At 34.0% G+C, this 23,604-nt stretch overlaps 1 protein-coding gene across 7 annotated transcripts in view; it reads left to right on the top strand.

Moving 5' to 3' along the window:
• Positions 1–23,604, top strand: part of GRIA2 (glutamate ionotropic receptor AMPA type subunit 2) — a 143,819-nt gene that overhangs the window by 113,545 nt on the left and 6,670 nt on the right. For all 7 annotated transcript variants that reach the window (XR_011537093.1, XM_008514436.2, XM_008514433.2 and 4 more), the window contains exons 10-12: positions 548–754; positions 1,236–1,606; positions 6,229–6,427. Coding sequence is in view for 6 of the 7 variants with exons in the window: in XM_008514436.2 (XP_008512658.1) it covers positions 548–754; positions 1,236–1,606; positions 6,229–6,427 (777 nt within the window). In the remaining variant the exon portion in view is untranslated. The remainder of the gene's footprint in view (positions 1–547; positions 755–1,235; positions 1,607–6,228; positions 6,428–23,604) is intronic.

Genomic DNA, 23,604 nt, shown 5'->3' with positions numbered 1-23,604 from the left:
TTGTAGCATCATTATAGGATTCTTTATCTCATAGATGAAGTGAGACCTGTAGAATCCGTACATCACCATGGCAGTGATTCTTTCAATCTGCATGTCACCGGCCATGAACCTGATTTCCACATGAACTTTATCCTTGAAGCAACAGTGACACAGGGTTTTGGGTGAATGCTGATTCTTGAGCTCGATGTAGCCTTAACCTAGAATAAGAGTGTAGTGGATCCAGAGTTGAATAAAACAGATGTTGAGCAGTGTTATTCCTCTCTAAGCCCCAAGAATTACAAATATGACAAGGGGACATGCCAACAGTTTGTGCTTTCGAGTCTCTTATTTCATTTGGTATGGCTAGGTATGAGCTATATTAATGAAACATAATGATAGATATTTGAGGACCTTTTTTCAGAAGCATCATGCTTTAATATTGTTCACCATCTACATTCTACAATGTCTCTGGCTAACAAGTAATAATTAAGCCAGAATAGTTGATTCAATGAGAGTAAATAATTAACACGGCAATTTTCATCAACTGAAACACTGTCTTTCCATATAGGAATCTCCATATGTTATGATGAAGAAAAATCATGAAATGCTTGAAGGCAATGAGCGCTATGAGGGTTACTGTGTAGACTTGGCTGCAGAAATCGCCAAACATTGTGGGTTCAAGTACAAGCTGACAATTGTTGGGGATGGCAAGTATGGGGCCAGGGATGCAGACACGAAAATTTGGAATGGGATGGTTGGAGAACTTGTATATGGGGTAAGTATAGCTCTTCTCATAGATAAAGTCATTCAGTTTGAACTCTTGTTGACAGAATGCCTCCCTCCCTGCAAAGTACCTATGTCTGAGGTTGTTGGTTTCCCACATTTCTCTAGGAATACTGTCTTATTTCCTTGTGAACATTTGAAGATTAAGGATGAAGTCAGAAGCAAACATGCAGGTTAAGGGAGACATTAAATCTGTCTTGAAGCATATGGACCATATGCAATGGCATAGAGGCAGTGTAGAGATATAATTATCATAATCAAGCCAGATGTGAGTGTACTATATATTTATAAAAAAGACAGAGATTTGGAGAACAAATTGCTTTTTTGTTTATCCTTTACTGGAACTCTACCAGGGAAATAATTATTGCCATTTCCCTGATTTCTTTTCTTTCCCTTTTGATCCAATAATGTAACCATGATTCCTTTCTGACCATGACACCAAGTACTGTTACTTTCCTTTGTTTCCCTTACAGAAAGCTGATATTGCAATTGCTCCATTAACTATAACCCTTGTGAGAGAAGAGGTGATTGACTTCTCAAAGCCCTTTATGAGCCTCGGGATATCTATCATGATCAAGAAGCCTCAGAAGTCCAAACCAGGAGTGTTTTCATTTCTTGATCCTTTAGCCTATGAGATCTGGATGTGCATTGTTTTTGCCTACATTGGGGTCAGTGTAGTTTTATTCCTGGTCAGCAGATTTAGCCCCTACGAGTGGCACACTGAGGAGTTTGAAGATGGAAGAGAAACACAAAGTAGTGAATCAACTAATGAATTTGGGATTTTTAATAGTCTCTGGTTTTCCTTGGGTGCCTTTATGCAGCAAGGATGCGATATTTCGCCAAGGTTGGTTACTCACCTGCTTCAACTTTGTGCATTTTAGGTCTCAAGTGGATATTCATGGTGTTTATGAATTCACTCTAAAGAAGTAACCAGCTGCCGATTACCTGTCCAAGCAGTTTAAGACTCTTAAGGACAGACTCTTACCATCGGCGTAAGCCTGTGAAATATTTGAGCAATGTTCTTCGAATATTGGTCATATATTTTCCTGGTGAAATTGTACACACCATGGAGAGGCTATAAAATGCATAAGGTTCCTATCATTCCATGCCTTCTTGGAGGGGTACCGTGTTTTTGCTGCATATTCTCATTTTACAGTTATCTGTGTGTTGATCCACAGACCTGTATATGGGAAAATGGGCAACATTACTTATTAACTACAAAAGCAATAACGTGTACAAAACTTCATTGGCACACATCCCATCTCTTTTATTTTCCCATTATTTGCTCATGGAAATGGTATCGGAGGGATATTTTAAAAGTTGGGTCTTTTTTTTAAATTAGATTGCTAGATTAAAGGAATATATGATAATATGTTGTCCAAATATCTAGAAATACATAGCTGGGTAATAATGATGGCTGACTGATTACAGAAGCTTGTGCCGTATTGAATAGTAATTCACACACACACACACACACGATTGAATAAATTCATACACCTCTATTCTCATTATGATATGTTAATTCCTTCACTAGAATGCCTAAATATAATGAATATATCACAAAACACATATTGCCTTTGTTCATATTACATACATAAATAAGAATGATAGTCATGTCTGGCTCTTCAGAGGAATAAGTCATACTTTTTCTTGGGGATTGCTTTCACATTTAAAGCTTAAATGATTATTAATCTACAGGCACATTTTAATTTGGGCTCTGTTACCCTCCTTTTATTCTAGGGGATACCTTAATAATCAGCAAAGGGGATGACTTTTCTAATACTATTTCATTATATTGTTAGTTGTAGAGCACTTTGGGAATAATAAGTGATTAATTTCAAAAACTATATAAGAAGCTCAAAAATTTGTATCTCTTGCAATCTTTTTGGTATACTCCATCCAGTGAGATAAAGGAAATATATCATGTATGCAGAAATTATGAATGGCTTACTTCTCTGATAGTAGCGAGTATTTTTATTAATTTTTACTATTTTTATTAATTTTATGAATTATATGGATCTAAACAATCTTACTTCCATCAGACTCCCTGTGGTTCCTCTATGGAACTGCACTGAATTAGATATATGCCAATGGTATTTGCATGGCTTTTGGATGGCATATATATAATTTTAATATATAACATATACTAACATGCTAATTATTATATGTAATATTACATATAAAATTATGATGCCCTCTGAAAAAATATATAAGATTCATAGTTTTACCTCTATGTTTATTTTATCTGATTTAAGTTAAAGATAGAAAGAGAAGTTTCTAATATTGAGGAAGGAAGATACTAACCATATTGGGATCTCAGAGAATATTCCAGTCCATAAATAATAATGAAATGATTCATCTTTGGTAAGAAGGCTACTGAAGTATAATGTTACCCTAGTCCTGAGATGTAAGGCAATTATCCTAGGGTGACATAAACTGTCTGCCTTTTGAATAAGTAGGAAGAAGGGTATGCAGGTTCTTTATCAAGTAGGATATATTGACCTGGGTTCCCACAAAGAGACCCTCGGGTTTGGTTGCCCTGCTCCTCATGCATATCATGGCTCTGAGGGATGTTTTGACGTCTAGAGCTTCTCAAGGAGCAGAAAACATCTTTACACATAGAGGCTGGAGCACAGGCACATTTAATAATCCGTGTTATCCCAGGGTCCGCCATGACATATAGATAACTTCTAATTTTCAGCAGGCCTGTTTCCTAAAATATGGCCTTTTCCCTGTGCTTTTGACTTTATTCATGAGTCATGACTCACTACAATTTCACATGTAATAATTTTTATTTCCTGGTAGGATAAATAGATTTCAGAGAGCATAGTTTTTGCTTGTTCTCAATTGATTTTTTTTTGTTACCGCAGAATATACATGACCAAAATTCTCTTTATTAAAACATTTTAAACATGCATTTCTTTCACTTTATATTATGCATGCCTTAAAAATTGAACACACTACGTAATATTGGCAAATTTAATGATTTTTTTTAATGAGGCAAACTATCTTTTTTAGAGTGCAATGATGGTCACTCCAGTTTAGAAGACACTAGGACAGCTTAGTATCTAAAAACAATAATAATAATAATGCATGAAATGCACAGATCACTTTAGAGATGCTCTTTAAATATTTCAAAAGATATTTATCATGTCTTTCCCAGTAAAATATGATATGGAACTATATTATTAATATTAATAGGACAAATTTAAATTTTAATCTTGAATGATTTATTGAATTGAATTGATCATTGGCCTGAAAGTAAGTTTAGAATGTGCAACTATAGTTTTCTGAAGACTAGAACCACAAGCATTATGAAAGCAAAATACTGTAAAGTTGACTTTTATTCTCCTGCTTGGTTCTCTTTTTCCCCCAATATCTGTAAAGGATTCAAATGAATGAAAAAAATAGCCTTCTTAAAATAATTATTTCATAGAGATTAAAAAGAAGTGCTAGAATATGTCCATTTATTTGCTCCTTTAGTGCAGATGCTGAGAGGTGAAAGTTTTGTTTTCAGTTAGAGAAACCATTTTGTCTGCCACTGTAAAACATGACATTGTATTTGCAGCTCTGCACAAAACTTCTCAGGAACTCTTCTAGAAGCATCAATCAATCCTTTGAAAACATTTACAAGTAAATAATACATGGCTCAAGAATTTTCTGTTTCGAATGATGCATAAGTCTAATAAACTTTTTGAGATATCTTGTACAACTTTAAATAAATTGGCATAGTTAATCTCATCAAATCTGATTTAAGCACTGGAGTAGAGGAACAAATCATGTCTTTAACTTGTATTTACTTTACAACTGGAACAGAAGGAATTATAAAAATGATTCTCAAATATATTGCAAATTAACATGCCATGTATAATGTCAAAAGCAATTACCATGTAATCAGTTCTTGTTTTAAGGGAGCTGAGCAGGTACTGATCTGCCCTCTTAAATATGGGGTTCATGTCTTATAATGATGCCTTCCATGGTGATGGAATAAATAGTGAACATTTTGAGAGTGGCTGAGTCTACATAAGGGATTTCCCAAATTTAAAATGTATTTAATACCCTTTTCAGAATGTAGGTGAGAATTGTTTAAATTTTTCCATTTTATCATATTTATTTGATTCTTTGCATCTCTTGGAGACTGTGATAAAGACTCTTAATTATATTCTTTTTGTTTTTCATTGCATTCACTCTCTCTTTTTCACTTTTCGTTTAGCAACAGATATTTTTATCTACAAAATCTTTACTTTTAAATTAGCTTCTCCCCTTTTTCTTGACTTTTTGAGTAGTTTATTCTACAAATATTACCTAATAATTTGATATAGTATTTGTGTTTTTTCAAAAGCTATCTTTCTTACTGTTAATTGGCAGGAGATTAATTTAAGCCATAAGTTGCCAAATTTTGTGATTTAAATTTTTCAAAATGTTGCCTCTTCGCTGTAGCAAGTCTAGTTGTTAGATATAGGAGAGTTATTAACAAAAAAGAAAAACTTATTATATTGGTTTGTTAATATTACTCAAATGCATTTATATGTAGAATCCCACCCAACCTTTCAAAATAATACAGTATATATATATATATTTCTATATCTACATATCTATATTTATCTACCTAGGGTTTAAAGTAAATTATTGGAAATCTATTAAGCTTTTGAAAAGTATTTTATGTAAGAATATATGGTCATGGAAATATCGTTATTTTATTATATTTCAAACATTTTTTTGGCAAACTTTTAAATGTCTAATTTGTTTTCTTTGAGTTTTCTTTTTTTCTTAAGCAGGAGCACAAAGGAACAGGGTTGTAGCAGTCCTTGCCTGAAGCATCAGATTTTTGTTCATTAAGAATTATATTTTGTGTCATCCCTTTGTTTGTATTATCATCTTTTTCCATCTTCTATCCTGTACTGTATCTGAAACCCATGTTTTTGCATACACAAAAGCCTACTAAAATTTTGGACCTTTTTTGAGGGTTTTGGAACTTCATTGGCTGAACTAAAGGGAGGGTTTCTTCAGTGTTTAAAGCTACAGCTATGGTGCATACTCTTATTTTTAATGTTTGGTTTTATCTGTCGATATTGTTCTGAGTTTTACTGGCAACCTTAGATTTTCTTGTTTATGTTTACATGTGTCACAAATGGATAAAGTAGAATGAGCGTTGGATAAATGATCTGCACATTTCTTAAAATTGTTTCATTATGAGATTTCATACCGTAAACAATTTGGGCATTATAACTATGAAAGAGTCTCAGGAATCTGAAGTTTTGGCCTCTGAGTATCTCATCAAATCTAGCTAATCTGTACTCCTTGCCCAGAATGTTTAATAATTTCCAGTTTCATTAACTAGTATTTGTATTGAAAAGTATAAAGTTAAATATTCCCATGTAAGTCAATATTTGCATAATACTGCTAACTTGTTTTTTATTAGGTCATTCATTTCACTTTACAAATCCATTTCATACTTGTTATTAGATCCCTCTCTGGGCGCATTGTTGGAGGTGTGTGGTGGTTCTTTACCCTGATCATAATCTCCTCCTACACGGCTAACTTAGCTGCCTTCCTGACTGTAGAGAGGATGGTGTCTCCCATCGAAAGTGCTGAGGATCTTTCTAAGCAAACAGAAATTGCTTATGGAACATTAGACTCTGGCTCCACTAAAGAGTTTTTCAGGGTAAGAGATTCTGCTTTGTAACTTCCGATTTTGTTCTTAAGATTTCACCTATTTTAACCTTATCCCCTCTTGCCCCCTCCTATAGTCTATACAAAGATGTCATGTGAAAGTAACCTCCATCTCTGTCTCTAACTCTACATCTGTTCTTGACCTTGCTCTATTCCCCTCCTTTTCATATCCCTATCCCTAGCTGTATTTCTATTTATTTTCTGTTTCCTAATTCCTTAGGAGAAAAACACAATGCTGCAATAAAATCTTAGTTTTATAAAAATTGATTGTCCTTTTGGAACAAAATTGAAGTAAGGTACAGTTAAGTTTAAATTATTATTTTTAAAACAAAAGGGTGTTATTTTTGTTTTAAATAAATATGACTGCCATCTATCTTACTAGTTTACAGTTGAAAACTTGCTTTCAAATCAGTTAGGTTAGCTCTATGTCAGGAAACAGATTATGTTCACCTGTGAAAATTCTGAATTTTCTGTCAAACCCTCCAAGAAAAGACTAACAAAGGGTTTTTAAAATTGGTAGCATAATTATAATTTCTATTAAATGTATTCTAGTTTTTTAAAAATATTGTTGCTTATGGTCTCTGTTTATAGGACAAGCCCGATGGACTGACGTTAGTATAATTTTCTTTCATTATACTATTATCTCCATATAAAAACTCATTTGATTAAAATGTTTAAATACAGCTGATAAACTTAGGTATTAAGACAATATATATGACATATGATGAACTCTGATAATCCACAAATATCTTTGAATGTGTCTGAGTTTGTTTGAGTGAGATCTAGGCCAATTTACTCCAGAATTAGGATGAGGACTTCAAATTTCAGTTGCAGTAGTAGATTATAATTTGAAGACCATCTCATACTACATTGCCTCTGGTGTCTTTTCCAAATAACTTCAGTTGGGCTGAAGATATTATGGGAGGTAAAATAGTAGGGGGCAGATCACAGCTGATAACAGAGGATAACCTGGACATGTGTGGTCTGCAGGACCTTGATGCTTCCATCACGCTGCGATTTAGGTGCAGAAGTGTGGTCGATCTGTCCACAGCTACTTTGACTTTAATGCAATTCTACATATGAATGTTATAATATAGATTTGCTACTAACAACAATGTATTGTCCCTTCTGAATGTGTGTGTGGTATGTGTGTAAATACTCTTAATGTAACATAGGGCTCTAGCTTGGTCAGATCAATGAATCTATTAAAATAAATTAGAACATTGCATGGTTCTTAATTAGAAGTGTATTTTTGAAGCATTTTTTGTTATTTGTGTCCCAATAGGGTTTGCTTTTATTTCATCTATCTATTTCGTTAGTATTCCTCCCTCTTGATGTAAATGAGATCTGTGAGTGTGGCAGGAACCTGATATAGTACGGTTTATTTAGTGCTACTTGCGTTGACTAAAATAATCTTAATTGTTTCCAGACGCTCTTCCTGGTAACTATACATCTGTTGAGTGTCACTGTCATTAGCTTGTCTGGACAACAGTAGTACCCATTACTCTCAACTACTGCACATTCATGTCCCCAGAGCTTTCCAGGGTACCTCAGCTCAGTCAATCATAGAAACACCATAATCACGTGGTGCTGTAATCACCAAGATGCCAAGATTTCATGGTCAGGACACTCACATTCCCCAGGAGACAAGATGAGAAGGCTAGATGACTCTGGGCAAAGATTGCTGCTACTTCTGTGTTTCAATGCACTAACCCCATGGAGACCCTGGTTCCAATGTGCAGTCTATTTATTTATATATATATATATATATATATATAAATTTATGTATATGTATACACATACTTGCCAACATAATTTGTGGTGTGCCATTTACCTTTAGAAGATTGTGGAGCTTACCTTCCCTAGAGTAATAGAGAAGTTATGTTGAGTATTTAGGCAAACAGATAACTTTTATTACTATAGATTCCCCAAACAGTTGCTTACACATGATCTCTTTGAATCTCTCTATATTTCTGTCTGATAGTCAGGGCTATGATCTTTGTTTGCATGCTATGCATTATTAAACTGAAGCTCAGGTAAATTTAGGGATTTGACCAAATTCAGGCAGCTAATAAATGTTCTGAGCTTTTACTCCTAAAGGGTTCTTTCCATTCAGTTTTTCCTTGCAAAGAAAGGCCTCTGGATTTATTTCACTGCTCTCCTGCTTTGTTTTGGTCACTTCCCTATTTGCTTATGTAATGTTAGAGAATTATAGGTCTGAACATTCCTTCGAAAGGAGCTGTTGAATCCATTTTGGCTAGGTCTCAGTGCCTGTAGCTTTGTAGTCAGCTTCTCCTTATCTAGAGAAGGAAGGGTAAGGGCTCAAAAGAACTTAAAAGCCACACTATTTTTTCTGTTTGTACCAGTAAAGGGAAGCTAGCATAACAGCACACATCGCCCAGGTGAATAGGAGCTTGCCATGTTAATTCCTCCATTGAAATATGTGACATGTTTGTGATTTGGGAAATTATATACACGAAAGTTTTGTTTCTTGAAGTTGCATTAAATAAAAAGATGCTGCTATGGGGCCGGACCTGTGGCGCAGCGGTTAAGTTTGCACGTTCTGCTTCTGGGCAGCCCAGGGTTCGCCAGTTCAGATCCTGGGTGTGGACATGGCACTGCTTGGCAAAAGCCATGCTGTGGTAGGCATCCCACGTATAAAGTAGAGGAAGATGGGCATGGATGTTAGCTCAGGGCCAGCCTTCCTCAGTAAAAAGAGGAGGATTGACTGTAGTTAGCTCAGGGCTAATCTTCATCGAAACAAAAAAAAAGATGCTAAATCTTGAGTAATTTTGATAACTGTATTAATGTTTGACAATTGGATACCATAATGATAATAGTGAGGGCAACATTATTTTTGCTTTTGACTCCCAAAAATGTTTGCTATGATGCTGTGGCTTTTCAGCTGTATCCATCCTGTCTCATACCTTTCCACGTTGAGTTTATTGCGTTAATATATGGAGGTTAAATAAGATGCCCTTTTGAAAAAAAGATTCTCTTTATACAGTGTTATTTAAAATATATTCAATAAGATGAAGCTGATTCATAGACACTACAAAAGTAAAATGTAATTATTTTCATTAACATTTTTCCAATAAATTCTAGGGTATACTACAATCTGCCTGTTAGCTATAGTCTGGTTGAATTTCTAAGCTCTAGTGGAAAGTATTGTAAAGTAAATTCTCCTTGCTTCTATCCTTAAAATTAATATTCACCACACGTTTTGGGTCATCCTCTCTCTCAACTATCCTTTAGCTCTAGGCACGTTTGGGGCTCCTGTAAGGTGGATTCAGGACAGGATGAGAGCTGGTAAATTGATTATCGTGATGCCTCGTTTGCCAGGAAAGGCCATATAGATGGAGTAGGCTGAAGCCAGACTGAAGACATGTATTGTATTCTTTGTTCTCTGGCCTCTGTTATGCTTACTTTCAGACCCGAGTTAGCTAATTACCTCTGGGAAAAAAACAACTTTTACCATTTATACAATTTACTAATATTTGAAGTCCTAAAAGTTGTCCTGTGTTCCCTAATATAGCCTAATTTGGCTTTATTGATAGCTTTTTCTGTCTTAGGTTGTTTATGACTAGAGATTTTATTATTTGTATTGCTTTAAATTTTCTACAATCACAGAGTTTATCAAGCCAACTTTCTGTTTTTATCACACAAGAACTTTGGATTTAGTCATTGGAGAAATTGATTTGAGAAGTTAGGTCATTGTCTAAATTTTGAAGATATAGAACTAGCTAAAGAATGAAAAATAACTCGTTTAAGACCATTTAGAGATTAAATAGCCAGTTTTAAAACAATTCAGAATTCTGAACCTCTAGTCTTTTGTCTTAATATCAACTAGTATTTCCTAAAAGTGTATCTTTATTGAGATAAAAACACCTTATATCAAATTATAAGATGAATGTTTCATCTGGTTTATAGGGGTCCGTCTGTTTTGTCCTGAGGTCACGCAATTGCTCAATTTAAATCTAAAGTATTTTCAGATTTCAGGTAAATAATCGAATAATCGACTGTGTTATATCACTATTGCTTTAGTGAAGTTGGTGAGTATGCTTTAGTTTTAGAATTCCAGCTTAAGCTATAAATTTTCTAACTTAAAATGTTGATATTCCTTCAGTGATAATCAGTAAAACAAACATGAACGAAATATTTACTTTGTTCTGCTAGAGAGAAACAGTAAATGGAGGACAGTCTTGTAGCCACCAAGAGGTGTGAGGAAAAAGAGCCTGCATATCCATTTTCCAGGGTTTTCTGCTTATGGAACCCATGTATATCCTTGTACACAGTGAATGATAGAGTCTGACTCATATTGGAGCTGCTGACCATCCCTAATTATAGCGCCACTGTAGCATACCTATAATTAAGAAAGAATTAGGCTTTCAATTATAAACCACTATTTTTAGACTCACATTTTGATCATTTATTTTCTCAGTAAAAGAGGACAGATGAATCTGACAAGAAAATTATTTTAAAGGATCTATATACATTACATTCCTACAGAAACTTAGATTTGGGGGATAGGAAATGGCTTTATATATAAACCTATCATTGGCTTGTCGATCCATGAAATGCAATTTTTAACTTGCAAATAGGAAATACTTCTTCCTGCCTGTCCTAAATCCCCCACACTGCAGTCTGTTTATTTCTTCTGGTTCTCTTCTCTGGGAGGATGAGGGACAGAGCGTATCTTATGAACAAGTGGTCTGCTTCAATTATGCTGACGTTGGAAGGAAGAGATCCTAAAACATTGTCAAAATAAAGGTATTCCCCTTCTTATTTAATGAAGTTAATTATTCCATTCTCAGAAGATAAATTTAGTCTGATAATAATCCATGAAACTATACTGTTGTGACCCAGCATTGTAGACTTTCCGCAGAGCTCACAAATAGTATAGATAAATAGTATTAAGGCAAATGTTCCTTACCTGAGTGAAAGGACTAGTTTGAAATTTTCCTTTTATATACAGTCATGCACTACATAACAACATTTCTATCAATGATGGACTGCACATACAATGGTCCTTAAAATTAGTACCATATAGCCTAGGTGTACAGGAGGCTATACTATCTAGGTTTGTGTAAAGTACACTCTATGATGTTCGCAAAATGATGAAATGGCGTAAAGACGAATTTCTCAGGATGAATTCCTGTCTTTAAGCAACACATGACTGTATATGATTTATGATCATATGGTATGATCATATATATACGACTTACTATATAATACTCAGAGTTACCAGAGAATTATAGTAATTTAGATTATCCTTTTAAAGGCAGCAACCTTTTTTCAACTCCTTCTGTGGGGTAAGATACACCTATTTGTATTTACATATAAAAGCATCGATTGAAATATATTTACAAATAAAAATGTTTGAGCCACTAAAACAGCTTCTCTGTAGAACTAAATCAAGTGCTGTTTCATTAAAGATACATCTTGTTCCACTTACTGCTTGCGTTTAGCAATAATACAGCATGATTTCTTTATTAACATTTTATAGAACAGATTTCACTAATTTGTGTTGGTTCTTCATACTTATGTCATTATTTCTGGTATAGCTAATGATATCTATGCCACAGTTTTCTATATATCACCTATTTCTATGCAGATAGAAATATCTACATATACGTCTAGTTTTGTATTTATGAACCTATGTATATATACTTCTAGCTTTCTATATACGAATACACATACATGTTATATCTTTCAAATATTTTGGAGATGAAGTGAGTATAACCATATGTATGTTTATATATGTAGAAAGTTACCAATATAAAAATAGACCCTTTATTGACTTTTCACTCATGCTTAACTATTTAAATAGTTTCTAAAATACTAAATACATGCTGATTGTGAATAAATTAACAATAAACAGCACTGTATGGATATGTTGTGCATCACTCATGGCACAGTTAGTCATATTATTACAAATTTTTCTTCCCTAGTTTTTTGGGGGAGCTTGATTATTGCATAACAATGTGAATAGCTGACAGCTCAGCATGCCCTAGGCTTCTCTAAATGATCCAAGATAAGCTGAAATCATTTCCTCTCTGGTTGGCAGTTTTTCTTTCTCTGATATTTTAATTTTTCTTATTCCGCAAAACATCTGAGGACCATATTCACTTCTTATAGACTTTAAGGCTACGTTTAGCCTAAGCTGCCTGGGGAAAGCCTGAATTCTCTCATTTCAGCGAAACGTAGCTGGTTTAACAGCATAGGAAAGGTCAAAATTTTAGAAGATCTTGCCAATGTTTTCTTTAAAAATTAGTGTTCAGTTTAAAGACCTTGTAGTTCATTTAGTAGTTCCCAAGTTCATGGGAATATAAATAAATGTGTGAGAGACCATACTGAATTGTGTTTTCTGTGATCAAAGTGCTATTGAAAGAGAAAGAAAAGGGTGTGTCTACTTGCTGAATTATGATTATTGTGCAAAGTGGTAGCTTCTCCCAGGGTAAATATGTTATTTTGGTCATTCTGCTCTTTCCATGGCAATGCTCAGCAAATGTCAGTGTGCTCTCCATCTTCTCATTTTATTTAGAGACCAGGCTTGTGATACAAAGAGGAGACGAGAGCTCACATTATCCACTGTATGGATAACTTGACTCTAATCAGATTACAGGAGACTTTGTATTATTGTCCATATTAAAGAGAAAATCCTCCTTTTCACACTACCATCAGATCATGAGGACAATTATTCTAGCAGAAAAGGTTCAGACATTAGAGGAAATTTGAGATTAGTCTCTCACTTGAAAACTCTTTGATGCTTCAGAGAAGATGAATATGAGTATAAACCTGTACAGGTACTTTAGATGACTTAGTGGTCAATTCATTTATTTTTGTGTTTAAGTAAAAAAATCATCATGCCTGTCTTTATTGGATGTTTTTAACTAGTTGCCATGGTAATAAACACAATCCCTGAGCTCTGTAGAGAAGAGAAATAGAAATGTACAATCACTTAAATATACTGGAATCAAAATCTGAACTAAATATAACTATTGTTGGTAAAGTTTTGAGAATTGTTTAACTAGACATGATATTTGAAGGAAAACAGTACTACAGTAATTTACAGTTTATGTTTCCAGAATTTAATTTTGCTCCATATCATATTGAATTATCAAAAGCAAGTTGCGGGGCCAGCCTGGTGGCATGGTGGTTAAGTTTGCGCACTCTGCTTCGGCAGCCCAGGGTTCACGGGTTTGGATCCCAGGTGCGACCCACACACCGCTCATCAAGCCGTACTGTGACAGCATCCCACATACAAAATAGAGGAAGATTGGCACAGATGGTAGCTCAGGGACAATCTTCCTCAAGCAAAAAGAGGAAGATTGGCAATGGATTTTAGCTCAGGGCCAATCATCCTCACCAAAAAATAAAACCAAGTTGCTAGTAAAGGTGGCTGCTTATTTTCATAGAGAAATGAGATTTTAGAGAGAAAATGCCAATTGAAAAAATCAAGCAGGATCCCAAAAAATGGTATTTAAGATTGATTTAAAGAAACAGAGTCAGAGGGGTGATGTCAGCAAGATGGTGGAATAGGAAGCCCTAGGTGTGCTGCTTCCCACAGAGACACTGACTCAACAACAACAAGATGATAAATTCTTTTAGTGAGAAATCCAGAAACCAGTTAATAACCTCTTACATACTAAGTGACTGTGAAACCAGCGACATGAAACCCTGTAGGAAAATTCATGGCACTCACTCACCTTAGACCCTCCTCTGACACAGCACACTGCAATTGGGAGGAAACACGCATTTCTTAACTTCTTCCTGAGGAAAGAAAGACAAGACTGGATTGTATGTCCACATTCAGACTTTTCAGAGGAACTGGTTTCTATTTTGCCTGAATCTAAGCACTGACAAAAAGGGCACCAGGTTTGGGAGCGCTAAGAACAAAGGCAAAGTTTTGGACTAGCACACACTCACTCACCATAGACCCTCCCCTCCAGCTCAGTGCAGAAAAGTTGGAGAAACCTTTCAACTCCTAGCTTCTCTCCGGGGAGGGAAAACTTGGAGTGTGGGTTCAATGCTTTGGCTTTTTGGCAGGCTGCTTGAGGAACTGGTTTCTGTCTCACCTCTCTCAGAGCACTGATGGGATCCAACATATGCTAGATGCCTGGGAGTTGCTGAGAACAAAAGAGAGCTGGACAGCTTGCTACTGCTCCAAAGGACCTGTGGTACACAGACAAAGTCCAATACAGTTTGGGGAAACTCCCTTGGTGGAGGGAAGAGAAGAGTGGAGCATGCTTTCAATGTTCCAGGTTTTGGTGGGCTTCCCAAGGGACTGGTCTCTATCTTGCCTGACTTGGGGTGCTGATGGGACCCAGCATACTCTTCAAACTTGGGGGCTACTGGGAACAAGAGAGCTGAGTGGCTTATGCCAGGTCCAGAGAACCTGCAGTACTGGAGACAAACACCAAAGGGAGCAAGAGATTATAAGCTCCTGAAAAAAAATCCTGGCAAATCCATCCAATTGGGAATTTATACACACAAAAAAAATACACCAAAGAAGACACATTCACAGAAAAGGTTTGAGAGGCCTTCAGAGTGTTTAACTGAGCTGATTGGTGAAGGTCTTTCCCTATTTGAAGCCAGTCCATAAAGACTAGGAAAGATGGCTGTTTTTAAAAATGCAGAGATCCCAACACAAATTTACAAGCCATATGAAAAAACAGAAAAATCAAAGGAAAAACAATCTCCAGAAAGCAACACTAAAAAAAAAAAAAAAAAAAATGGAGCTACAGGAATTACCTGACAAAGAATTCCAAATAACTGTCACAAAGATGCTCAAGGAACTCAGGAAAATGATGCATGAGCAAACCAAGAATATCAAGAAAGAAATAGAAAATATAAAAAAGAACCAAACAAATTTTGGAAATAAAGAATACAATGATTGAATTGAAAAGTTTACTAGAGGGATTCACCATCAGACTCTATTAAGCAGAAGGAAGAATCAGAAAACTTAAGTCAAATCATTTGAAATTATCCAAATAGAGGAGCGAAAAAAAAAAAAATGAGAATGAGTGAAGACACCCTAAAGGACCCGTGAGATACCATCAAGAGGACCAGTATACACATTATGGGAGTCCCAGAAGGAGAAGAGAGAGAGAAAGTGGCAGAAAGTTTATTTAAAGAAATAATAGCCAAAAACTTCCCAAATCTTGGGGCAGAAATGGACATCCAGGTTCATGAAACATAAAGAATCCTAAATAGGAGGAACCCAAAGAAGCGTACACTGAGAAATATTATAATCAAATTCTCAAATATCAAAAACGAAGAGAATTTTCAAAACTGCAAGAGAAATGTGGTTTGTCACATACATGTGAGCACCCATAAGACTACTAAAGGTATGCCCATAATTGCATACCTCTTTTGATTGCTTAAAAAAATCCACACTTAAATGCCCTATTCCTATAGATGTGTTGTTGAGGTTGGATAAAGAAGCTCAAATGTTTTAGAAGCAAACTCTCACATTGCAGATAAGTTCCTTTTGCTATCTGGTGATCTCTGATGGCATCAGCATTCTCATCTTTAAACATAGGGCTTGGGTTACCTCTCAAATTCTGTTCATTTTGGGAATATTATGACATTTATGAGGAATTAACCATCCAAACTATTCTTGAATATGCTTTCCGAATGTTAACTTGCCACTCTTCTTAACATTCAATTCTATTTTATTACAGTTTTTCTTTTTATAGTTTTCAGAAAGTTCTTTGAAACTAAAGCTTTCCTCTTAAGTATTTTCATTCATTGGTCCTAATTCTGACTTTAGTAATTGCTTTGTTTTTCATATGACAAATGCATCAAATACCTAAAAATAACTATCATCTCTTCCTTAAATTGTCTCAACACCTAGCCTAAGAATTCTGAATCATCTCAAACATTATTTATTAAATTATGTTTTCAAACCCTTCATCCTGATCTATATGTGTTTTAAATGTAGGTTTTATAGTGTAATTCTTCAAGTGTGGTGTCTAGATATGGGGTATGACTTGGTCTAACTCTAGAGGATCTTAACCAGTATCTGAAAATTTGGATTTCAGTCCAATTTCAACTTGGACACTTGTGTTCTTCAGGCAACACAGTGTTTACATTAAGAAAAATAAAGAAAGAAAAAAAAATGACCTTAACTAGAGAATGTACTCTCCAGCCACTACAGTCTTATCATTTTGTTAGCCCATTCCTGTTTGTTTCACTCATATTTCCTGCTTGACCCTTAAGGTATTTGAAATTACAACTTTGTTATCTGGACTCTGTAATTCCATTTAAAACCTTCAATTTTGTTAGCTTTGGTAGTAACTGCATCACATTAATAGCTTGCCCTAAAGTTGTTGTTTATTGAAAACCCAGGGAGGTTTAATATGAATTGTGGTAAACCTCATGTCTTTCATTCTGTGAATATGAAATTGATTGAAGCCATATGCCAGGTTTTGCATTCATCCCTGTTAAATTTCACCTTGGTTTTTGGCTTATTTGTCCCAGCTCATAAAATTGAAATATTGGTTCTATTATCTATCATAAAAATATCTGTGACTTTGAAGCATTTGCCAGTTATATCTTCATCTAAATTGACCAAAATACTGAACACAATGGGGCTATGTATGGAATTAGTGGTATAACAAAACTTTCCCTTTAAGTCAGCATTGGCATGTTAATAAATAATAACCAATACTCTTTGGATGTGATTGATATTTTAAACATAAGCCCACCTAATTCTGGTAACCCTAATTTTCCATCTAATCCACAAGGATAATATGAGATATTTTGTCAAATACGTTGATGATACTCAAGACATTCTTTGTTCACGATAGACCTTGAATGAGTCAAATGAGTAACTCTATTAAAACATAAAAGATATGATCATAGGGGGTCATTTGCTCCTCCTCTCACATTATCACATCACGTTGATGCATATGTGTGCACATGTAGTCAATACATAAGACATAGTTAGTAGGACATTCATTATTGATATCCTTTACCATTCGTAAGGGAATGAAAGCATATGGAAATGACAATCACATTTTAAACTTTAAAGATATTGTTTTCCAAGCAGAAAATTATCAGAAGGATATGATTCTATTAATAATAAGTACATTAACCTCTATTTTTCACATTTGAAAGTAATTTTCAAATGCCAAAGAGAGCTCTGAGATGTAACTTAGCCTTACTTTCGGTTGATTCAAATGCTGCAAGAAATCTACGTAAGCCTCAGTTTACTAATCAACAACATACACAAATATTTAACTGAATTTCTCTAAATTTTATAATATTGTCAAGTGGCTTTTTCTTTCAATAGAAAATTGTTTATCTAAATGCTATGCTTGTGTATTTTTGTGGTTTAGTGTGTGTATACATGTATTGAAGATTTGGGTATCCAGATCTTATTCCTGATTCTTCTAGAGGCTAACAAACTATGCTAGCTTAGGCAAGTATGAAATCTTTCTGACTTTTGCTCCTAAAACAAATGGCTTGGAATATACTAAGTGATTTTTAGGTCCATTCTAGTGCTAACCTAGTGCTAATTTGAAAACTGTTAGCTGTTAAGCTGTTAAAATCTTTCATGAATACCATTTCAATCTTTAAGAAGCTGAGAAATCGCACCAGTTTACTGCTAGAAACACAGTTTAATGTGAGCCTTGTTAATATTATTGGAGAATTGGTTTTATTTAAAATGATAGATTAATCATATAGAAAAATCCTCATGAAAACAAACAAATCAAACCACATTTCTGTAAAATACTTTAAAAACTGTAATCCTTTATAAATTAGCTATATTACATTTTAATAAAAAAGGAGAAAAACATATTGTGAGATTTCATATAAAATGTTTTTAATTACCTCATACATCTGATTTTAATGATTCCAAAAATATTTTCCACTGACTTGATTCATGACTTCATGGAATCAACAATTTGAATATTTTTTTTTACTTTAAATCCAAAGAATTATGGTATTAAACATCAAATCTGAATAAAGCTAAGGAATGATCAGAGGAATGTCTAAGAAAATATTTTTATTGACTTCATTAAAATATTTACTATTAATTTTTTACATGAAGTAAATGTACTTTTTGATTGTGTAAAAGAAAATCATTATATGAGCAAAAACTCATGTTTTCTAGCCATATGCTAAGTAAGAAGTGTTAAATTATGCTAAGTAAGAAGTGTTAAATTGATGGAATTAAGCTCTCTGAAAATCCTTATTGGTACACCACAACTTCCTAATTTTCCCTTCTGTTCATTTGCACTGTGGAAGTCTTTTTTCCATCAGGGAAAGTAATGAGCTTCTTTTTAAACTTAAAGAAAAACTTTAAAGTAAATAGTCTTTTACCTTTTTCGTATGATGAGATAAACTTTTATTTACGAAAGTGATTTAAAAAGACTCAGAAGAGGTCTAGGGATTTTATCAGACATAATTGCACTTGAAATACTAAACACCTTTTGGGTTTTCTTACTTTTCTTATTATTTCTTCCATTTTTGTGATACTATTGTTGGCAAATGAAGAGAAAAACTAGTTTCAAATTAGAAATAAGAACCAAGTTTCAAAGCCCTTTTGTATGTTTTCATTATTGTATTGTTTTTATCTGTGTTTTAGAGCTCATTCTCAGCTCATACCCTTAAAAATGAATTTGTGTATTGGAATGTAAATGTAATTTTTCTTGGCTTTGTGACTACCACATACCAAAGCCTGTCATAAGTGTAGCAATTAAAGCCCCTGCAATGGGAACAAGATAGACCTATCTTTTAGGTATTTTGCTCCCTTGTAAGTAACCTAATTCAAAAACTTTTCAAGTATGTTGAAAAGATAATTAATGATCTATTTCAAAATTCTCATTAACGAAAGTGATTTTTATTGGGAGAATCCCATTAAAACTAAAACACTTCCAGTATTGGACAAAGCATGGAAGTAGATTTGGCTCTTCCATTTACCAACAGAATTCTATTCTTATCCTCAGGGATTTATTCTCCCAGTGTCAGAGGAATAGTTATCCCTGTTTCTGTAAAGCTAACACCTCCATTTGGGTCTTTGACGTCTCTTTCAATTATCAAAGATGTTGCTCTAAAACTTATACCTTAATAATGTCTTTAGTCTTTCTATTGCCGCAGGCTCCTTCTCCCTAGCTTTCAATCTAGGCTCAGATTTGCCTTAAGTTTGAAAAGTCCTTCTAACAGTGCTCTCCTTTATCTCTATTTCTCTTCTTCCTTTCCTTTAACTGATAAATTTATAAATTTGTTTCCTAGCCTAGAGTCTACTTTTTTCCATTCTGGCCACTTTCTCCTTCATTCTTTCAAATCCAATCTCCCTTATAACTGTGAAAATTGCCTTCCTAAAAGGGTCACTTAATGCCCGTCTAGCCAAATGGAAATGTCTTGTACGTATTTTCCTGCTTTGTAAGAACTGTGCTGCATTTAATACTGTTGTGCAAATTCCTCTGATACTTCTTTCTCCCTTGGTTCCTGAAACCCCAATGCTTTCTTATACATTCTATTTCTCTAACCACTCTGTTCTTTCCTTCACTGACTTCTTAACTTCTGTCCAGACTGTGTACTAAAGCTACATGCTTTTCTCCTACTACAACCTGTTTTGTAATCATTTTGCAAAAATAATTTTACAGTTTTTTACATTTAAACACCACTGATGTTTAATATACATAGCTATGCAAACTATTGAAGATGAAGCTTTAAAAGTCAATATTATTTTAACTTCTTTCAAAGAGATGTTGAAGACTTCTAATGATGCACAATACAGAAAGCGACAAGGAACACAATTTAAAATATCGATTCCTTTGATTAATTTCAACTGTATGTTGTTTATGTTGGAAATTGCATCTAAATAGAAAATGGACAACAGATACACTCACTTGGGGAGAGAACCCTACTATTAAAAATTAAAATTCCAATGTATAGTAGCAAATTTTTAAAATTCTGATCTCGAGTAAGTGACTGTAACTCAGAAACACACAAGCTTTTCTGGAGGGATTGCAGATTTGTGAACAGCAAACAATAATAGAACAAGACCTATGGAAAATTCTTTTTCATCTGCCAACTCTAGTGGTTTCCAGGGACAGTTTGAATTCCTGCTGACATCCATAATGAAGCAATGGGGCATGCTATGAGTTCCACAGAAAGGCTAAAGAATCAGGACAAAGGGTGAAATCCTGAAGGAAAACTATCGTTTGTCTTTAATAGGTTTTTTATAGAATTTCAATCAAATGGACTAGAAAATATAGGTTATTTATTCACACTGTGACACTCTAATCTTTACATTTAGGAGGCTTTAGCTCAAGTTCTACTCACAAATAAAGTTATCTTCTTAGTAATTGTTATAACTACCTCAGACATTGTAGAAAAGAGGAGAGGTTTTCATGAAAGTGTCTCTATTCATGTTTGAAGTAGAAGTGAGATCTAGAGTTTGTCACGATGGGGAGCAGAGTTCTAAAAACTCTGTAAATGCACTCCTGGTGTAAAGTCATGTCAGGCATCTGGAAATTTCTATTCAGGTCTTTTGGACCTCATTTGTATTTGGAAATCAGTTAGAACCCCCATTCTAGCAAAAAATGTTCCACTGATGTTGTGAGAAGGTATTTTGATATTTTTTTTAGAAGTTAGTGGGTAAACACGATTTTTTTTGACAGTGGACTGTATAAGAATTAATAGACTAAATGGTGAAGAATGTCTGCATTGCAGCCCCTGTATTTCCTACTAATTCTTGAATAAGCGTGTATGTTTCATAAGAATTATAATTATTTCCTTTAAAAAGTCATTATTTTCTTAAAGGGGAAAATACTTATTTGGCTGGTATAAAAATTAATGCCTGTATTACTGTATATGAAGAAGAAATAAAGCTAAATTAAAATGACTATTGCCTTCTTTCACAGAAAAGGAAGCCATCTTTTTCTTAGATACAATTATATCAGTCGTGTTTAGTTTATATGAAACTTTCGCCAACACTGCTAGGCAATGGACATATTTTCTCTTTAAGTAGATATTACAATTTTACACAGTTATTTTCTGTGAAAATATTCATTAACTTTGTTAAAAAAGTAAACAGTAAACTAACAAGTGAGAGACGAATGAACTCACTGGGGCAAAATTTATATCTTTCGGAAATTCTAACATATGAAAGAAATTACTTTCAGCTTTATGTAGTATCATCAATGTGTGTTTTAAGATCTTGGATAATTTATAGATTTCATTAATCCACAATTACATCATAAAATCCTGCTCAGTTAATAAAAAGCCATGTTGTAATACACGTGAAGCCCGATTGTAAAGAGTGACTGATTTCACTTTATAGGACTTGTATGTCTAGATTAACATATGAGAACTTGTATATCTTCCAAATGATTCAGAATCACAAAGACAGATATTGAATAGGTCGGTTAAAACACTACAGCTGTGTACATTTTTTTTCTAGATTGCATTTTAAAATCCTTTATCCCTTGGAAAAAACTATTCTATTTATACATTGAGAAATATCTTTAAACCAACTGGGAAATGAGTGAAACAGGAATAGTGAAGTTTCTCTTCACTTAATGAATATAACCTTTGACATGACTCAAGTAATTTAAATGTCCCCTCAAAAATTTAGTCTTTAAAGAGAAGTCATCTTGATTTTAATCTGTGTTTTTCCTTTTACTTTGTTGCTAATTTTTTGATCTTCTCAAAGGGCGTCCATATTTATGAAGAATTCTATGTAGTATTTTAATGCCCCCAAATTTATATTTCAAAGTTGGAATAATTGACATGTTTAATGGATGATTTGATAAAAATTATTGTGTAATTTTATTTTGAACTCTTATTTACCAGCTTATGATTTTGTTGCAAAACATTTTGATGCCATCTGTTTTTGTAGGAATTCACATTACAAAAAAGATGTGGAAGTTTAATAAGATTGCATGATATATAATCAAATTCAAATATTGTAGCATCTTTCAATTTGGTAGAGAATGTGAGGGCAGAATACGGAGAAAAAACAGTATAAAAGTCTACAATAGGCAAAGATGCAGAGAAAGCAAAAATGTCCTGACCAATTGTCCGAATATTCAATTTGCATATATTAATTATGAACTATTTACATGCAAGAAACTGTGCAAGACACTATGAGGGTCATGAAGATAAAATTTCCCTCATTGGGGTCCCGGTGGAGCTTTCACTCTCATAGATGTGCTTTTTATGAGAGAAGAAGCCTAACTCACTAAGTAATGAAGTTTCAATCTGTTATCTCAAGAAGGCGCATATTTTAGAAATGGAAATAGGTTTAAGAGTGGTTTAGATAAATTATTAGATGATAGAAATGTTATTAATAAGCAAAGAACTTTTATAAATTTAGGTGAAAGTATCTTTTTGGGAGGCCATCTGTGTCTTCTCACAGCATAGACCACTGGGCTGACATGGTCCATGGGCTGTCTCAATATCGCAGTTCCTATTCAGATAGAGACAACGAAGACATGTGATGGATGTCTGAGCACCTCTCTCTGTTACGTGTATTATAAACTTCAGTGATACAAGCCTGCTTGCTACTTTATTTACACTGGACCTTGGATTTTCACCAAAATAGAATGTTTTTTATGTATATGTAAAGCTGTCCTAATTCCTAAACCCTAGGGCAGCATTCTAAACAAATGTGGACTTACATTATATCTGCTTATAATGAATCAATTTATCTTTGCTTTCTCTAAGATAAAGGTTATATTTTTACAATTCCTTAGACTAAAGAGCAAACAAACAAAAAGTCCCCAAACCTCATGAATCTTAAAAGCAAGTTTTCAGTTTCAAGGTTCCATTTCAAACCTCCTCTATTAGAATAATAAAAGGAGTTATTCAGAGGCACCTTCCCAAGAGAGATTCAAGTCAGTTGAGAAAATTGAAAATAGAAAAATAAGCAGACATTCAAATGCTATGACTTTCCAACTCTATGCTCAGCTTTCTTTTTCACTCTGAATAAAATATGAAATGACTCTTTTGATGTCTATCTTTGCTCTTGAGTCAATTTTTATGATAAACATCCTCTGTTATACTACTGCAATTAGTCCTTCTTTCTTTTATATCTGTCATTCATAAGAATGTGATTTTTTTCAAGTATGTATTCTAATAAACAGTATATTACAATTTAAATATTAAAAATGAAAATTTTCTGTTTAATTAAAAGAAAATGTCAATGCC

Source organism: Equus przewalskii, chromosome 2, assembly GCF_037783145.1.
Source record: "Equus przewalskii isolate Varuska chromosome 2, EquPr2, whole genome shotgun sequence".
Classification (NCBI taxonomy): Eukaryota; Metazoa; Chordata; class Mammalia; order Perissodactyla; family Equidae; genus Equus; species Equus przewalskii.
Note: the sequence above shows the minus strand (reverse complement) of the source record. Positions and strands in the feature narration are given on the sequence as shown.